This window comes from Dipteris shenzhenensis, chromosome 7 (assembly GCF_047967505.1).
Source record: "Dipteris shenzhenensis isolate YYH24624 ecotype China chromosome 7, Dip_SZ_1.0, whole genome shotgun sequence".
NCBI lineage: Eukaryota > Viridiplantae > Streptophyta > Polypodiopsida > Gleicheniales > Dipteridaceae > Dipteris > Dipteris shenzhenensis.
This window is the reverse complement of record NC_141602.1, coordinates 27,357,748-27,362,237: the sequence shown is the minus strand read 5'-3', so window position 1 is coordinate 27,362,237 and position 4,490 is coordinate 27,357,748. Positions and strand designations below refer to the sequence as shown.

The 4,490-nt window shown below is 43.1% G+C and overlaps 1 protein-coding gene across 2 annotated transcripts; it reads left to right on the top strand.

Annotated features, from left to right (window-relative positions):
* Positions 1 to 1,392: 1,392 nt before the first annotated feature.
* On the top strand, positions 1,393 to 4,259 carry LOC147900175 (uncharacterized protein At1g01500-like). 2 transcript variants are annotated; one of them, XM_087377017.1, is made up of 3 exons: positions 1,393 to 2,437; positions 2,629 to 2,905; positions 3,025 to 4,259. In XM_087377017.1, the coding sequence occupies exons 1-2, from the start codon at positions 1,673 to 1,675 to the stop codon at positions 2,875 to 2,877; spliced, it is 1,014 nt and encodes a 337-aa protein (XP_087233143.1). In that variant the 5' UTR covers positions 1,393 to 1,672; the 3' UTR covers positions 2,878 to 2,905; positions 3,025 to 4,259. The 2 variants fall into 2 exon arrangements, with proteins under 2 accessions (XP_087233143.1, XP_087233142.1); XM_087377016.1 differs by having other exon boundaries at positions 2,629 to 4,259.
* Positions 4,260 to 4,490: the final 231 nt, after the last annotated feature.

Sequence of the window (4,490 nt, the reverse complement as noted above, 5' to 3'; positions counted from 1 at the left end):
TTCTCGTCAACACTAGTAGTAGTTAGGAGGCTCAGGAGGGTGGTAGTGGGAGATTAGGGAAGCCCAACACCATTTACCGCCGTTTAAAAAAAAATAGCATCAACATACAGACTTATACTTCTGGTTTCATTGTACCTTGTTGCCGGTATATTGACTACTATAGTCGTATATTTATCCCATTCACCAACTGGATTTTTCAAGTTACCAACGTGATCACGTTACTTTCACGTGTTTTCGAAACAAAATTGGCATTGGTGAATAACGGGTTAATGCAAATGTGTAAACGTTAACAAAATCCCTAACTTTGTCCTTTGCTTCATGGAGTTGGGTTGGGCTCAACAATAATGCAGATAGGAAGAGGAGGGCTCAAGGACTTAAAATTGCTTCTTAGTTGAAGACATTGATACCAGACAATGTGACTATTAGCACCTCTTTGCAAAGTTTTCCCTTCAAAAATATTCTTGATTGCCTATTTAGACATCCAAATAATACCTTGACCACCTATGAATGCATCTAAATAATAGTCTTAATCCCTTGAAGCTAGTATTTTGGCTAGCAACGTTGAGCAATGCTTGAACAAACAAACTGAAAACTATATTGGCCTTATGTTAGAGAGTTGAAACATGTGAGAGATAGGAAATGTGAAGGAATTTACCTTAGAAATAACACACCATACCACACCACACCACACTACATCACACCATGCCACAACGTTCAGACTAGGTGGCTAAAACGTGTGGGTGTGTATGTGCCAATCCTGAGTTCAAGCCCCCAGGGTAGCTCGGGACACTATCTTGGTCACCGTGTATTGAGCCATTGTTGGCACTTTCAATTTCAGTACAACACCAAAAGAAACACCATGCTCTCTCTCTCTCTCTCTCTCTCTTGGTTGGGTTTAAACAAATCCCCTTTAGCCACCAATGCTTAGCCTTGTCCGCCTAAAATACGCCTGCAAAATCATGTTAGTCTGTAGAATAGTTCACACAACCCGCCCACCCAGTTGTCCACAGTTGTACATATTGGCATGGAGGTTGGTGAGAGTGTGCGCGATCTAATTGGTCTCTCGAGGAGTGGGGGGCAGTGTGCAGAAGGCTGGCGTGAGTTTTGTCTCGAGCTCAACTCAAGGATGGGAGTAATCATCCCACCTGCACTCGGGTGAACGGACCGACCAAGGGTGCTAGGGTGAGGCTTGGTCCATAAGTCATCACTTATGGACCAAGGCTAACCCTCCTTTCACACTGAAGGAGTGGTGGTGATGGCGGCAGATAGTAAAGGTGGTAAAACTTGGGGCGGTGTAACTAGGAAAACAACACGGTTTCAAAACTTTGAAGCCCAAAGGTTTTCTAAAACCTCCTCTTCTTCTTCTTCTTCATCTTCATCTTCTGCGTTTGAGTTGCTCATCCTCTCTGCACTTCCATGGCCTTTTCTCGGGTGAAGACAACGTTCCCCTTACGACTGTTTTGCCGCATCACATCAGTTTATTTTTGCTTGTTGCTTTGCTGCTGCCCTATTCGTCTCTTTCCGAGGCCTGCACCTTCGTCTCTTGCGAACGTGCTTCTTTTCACGTAGCAACGTAGACACAGCGTTTCGGCGATCAGACGTTGAAAGTTTCCGAATTTCAACCCTTTGGATCACTTGTTCATCGTAGTTTTAAGCTAATTCTGGTGCTAAGATGGAGGCCTCGGGTGGTAGTGCCCCATCCCAATGTCAACCGGAAAGGAAGGTTCTTGATGAATGGACGAGTCCTCTTACTTCATCTCAGAAGCCTCTTATTAAGAGTCCAATTTGCTCGCAGTTTCTTTGTTCGAAATTGGCGAGGAGTCCTCAGTTTACATGGTTTGATGTCAGAGTATTCTATCTCAGAGTGTGTTCTTCTTGGCTTACAGAGCCTTCAGACGCATTGACAATGAATTACTTCCCTGAAGGCATTGCTTCAGCGATCGAGGTGAATGGTGCAAGAATTGAGACACTCATACTTAAAAGGGACAAATGGAAAGACTCGGCGGAGGTGACGTATGTTACGACTGACAATCTTAGAACCACTGGGGGTTTGTGTTTCGAAATCTTTGACAAAGAGGAGATCTTGCTCCGTTGCATACTTAAAAATGCACAATCCCCTATAAGTGCAAGAACTATTGATGCACAAAACCAAAATCACCTAGAGAACAGGCAAGGCCAGGGTATACACCCAGGCTGGAGGCTTGAATGCACCTGCGTTATGGGTTCTTCAGGTTCTTCCTTTACAAGGAGTCGATCCAGTTTTGCAGCGTTCAGCCAACCGCCTCCGACCGTGGAAGTCTGCCTGGCAGGACGAGTGTGTGGTGTGCCTTGTATCTTGACTAATGAAGTGAAGCTCATTGCAAGGCGGAAATATTGGAGGCATGATACCCTGGATGTAATCGAAGAAGAAGAGATGGATGACCCAGGCAAGGGACAGGTATGAGTGCATTCATTCACGCCTCCTTTGAACAATGGTTGTGTTAGCATTGCTGGATGCTGAGCCTTTTTTTTATTTTTGTGCCCTCGCATTTCATGCAATGAATTTTGCAAATTTTCAAGCCTCCTGTATTTCTGTAGTGGTCAAAGTGGAGATATGTTCTAACCCTTCCTCTTATGGCTGTGCATCAGAACTCTGAAGACTGTGAGCTTGAAGGCAGAACAACTGAAGGATGTGATAGGTTTTGTGCCTCTTATGACTCTGGATATTTGGATGGGGAGGATGGTCAACTTTCTTGGTTTAATGCTGGTGTAAGGGTGGGTGTAAGTATTGGCCTTGGGATGTGTGTAGGGCTTGGTTTAGGTGTTGGCATACTCTCGAGGGCCTACCTATCTGCCACGAGAAAGCTACATAGAAAAACTTTCCGAAGGAAATTTTAATGAATCCTGCCCGACTAGGTAAAATTTTGTTAGGGTCCTGATACCTGTAAGAGAGGTGTTTGTGCCAAAAGGAAGAGTGACAAAGATCCAGGGAAGCAATTGCAAATGTCTAACTTAGGTGCGGTATAATTCTGCACTGGAGATTAGAGCACGGTAATCTGAAACTAGGTCTTAGTATTCTGTTTCAAGACAGCATTGTAGACACCTGCGCTCAATAAAACAGGCAATTCACACAACCTGTATGTGCTGCTCCATGAAATCAGTTTGTTTCGAGTGTGTGACTCTAATCTTTTGTTTGTATCCTAACGTGCTCCCTTCGAGAGAGTAGAAAGTTGCATTTTCCATGGATTCTTTGTGTGGTTGTTGAGCTTCCATCCATCTGTTGATGACCCTTGGTTGAAAGTTGCGGTTTGGAATAGGCAACATCTGTCAATTATGAACCTTCTTCAGGGTCTTCCCTAAGAATAAGTACATAGGCCATGAATGAAAGGGTTCTAGCCTATCCCTAAGGAGTTTCCTTTTTGTTAAACCTTTTCAAGGACTTAACTGCAACGTGTTGGAGTTTCTGATGTCATTGGTCTTATTTTTATGTGGTTTGCGTCATGTGGAATGAGAGTTTGAATTACCCTCTTAACTATACACGGAATACAGATGACAAACTACACTGGTGTACAGATAGAAACATCATTGGGCACAGGGGATCTTTATAATCTCTAGTAGACTTTTTCCTATAAGAGAAGCATGATGAGGACGGTGTTCAGTTATGAGGCTTTTGCTTGGCTCAGCAAGATCACCTTGCTGCAGGCACAATGTGAAGCGTGCTGCAAACAATCTTTGTGATACGTAGTGGATGTTTATTCAGGTGCTCTCACACGGTTTCGGATGGCAAGATGACCAAGGCTAGAGGCTTCCCTCTACATTTTCGATACCATTGGAACTTGTCTAGCAACAAGTTGAAACCATGTGGAATAATACCTGAGTGGAATCTCTAAAGATTGGGCAAGTACAATAGACACAATTGCTCAAAAACATTTTCTAGATTGGTAGAGGTGGTGTGGGACTTGAGCAATCCTCAAGTCACAAGGCAATTGATGGTGTCATTACTTAATGCTGAGTTCACAGTACCACTCACATCATCTATGGACACATCATGACCACCAATGGGACATGCCCTCATGGCACGAGGCATAAAAACTAAGTCAATTATATTACCATTTAGCACAGCTAAGGTTTATGGGGGAGTTGAACAAGGAGAGACAATGGATGCTATGGAGAAGCTTGAGGTTGCTAAACTATTGCAATTCGTGAAGGGTGTGTTAAGGAGACCTTTGGAGCATTCACATAGATTGTATCTAGTGTTCTATCATTGGCATCAATTGTTTGTTGGATTTGGTAAAGCATGGTACCTTGAATAGAAAATTACCCAAGATCTTTCGAAACCTAGATGGCAAGCTTATGCTTGGGTATTGATGAGAATATAAGTGCAGTTTTGATTACTAAGTAAAATTTCCCTTCTTTCCTTTGTTCTTTTGCTTGTTTTATTTTGAAATTGTTAGATTGGATATATTCTAGTCTTACGTAGGTATGTGACTGTGAGCGTGTGTGTGTTACTT

Bases quoted from the DNA above. Each gene is read 5' to 3' on its own strand.
- LOC147900175 (XM_087377017.1), top strand. From the start codon at position 1,673: ATGGAGGCCTCGGGTGGTAGTGCCCCATCCCAATGTCAACCGGAAAGG. The intron at 2,438-2,628 runs GTATGAGTGCAT...GCTGTGCATCAG, and splicing joins ATGACCCAGGCAAGGGACAG to AACTCTGAAGACTGTGAGCT.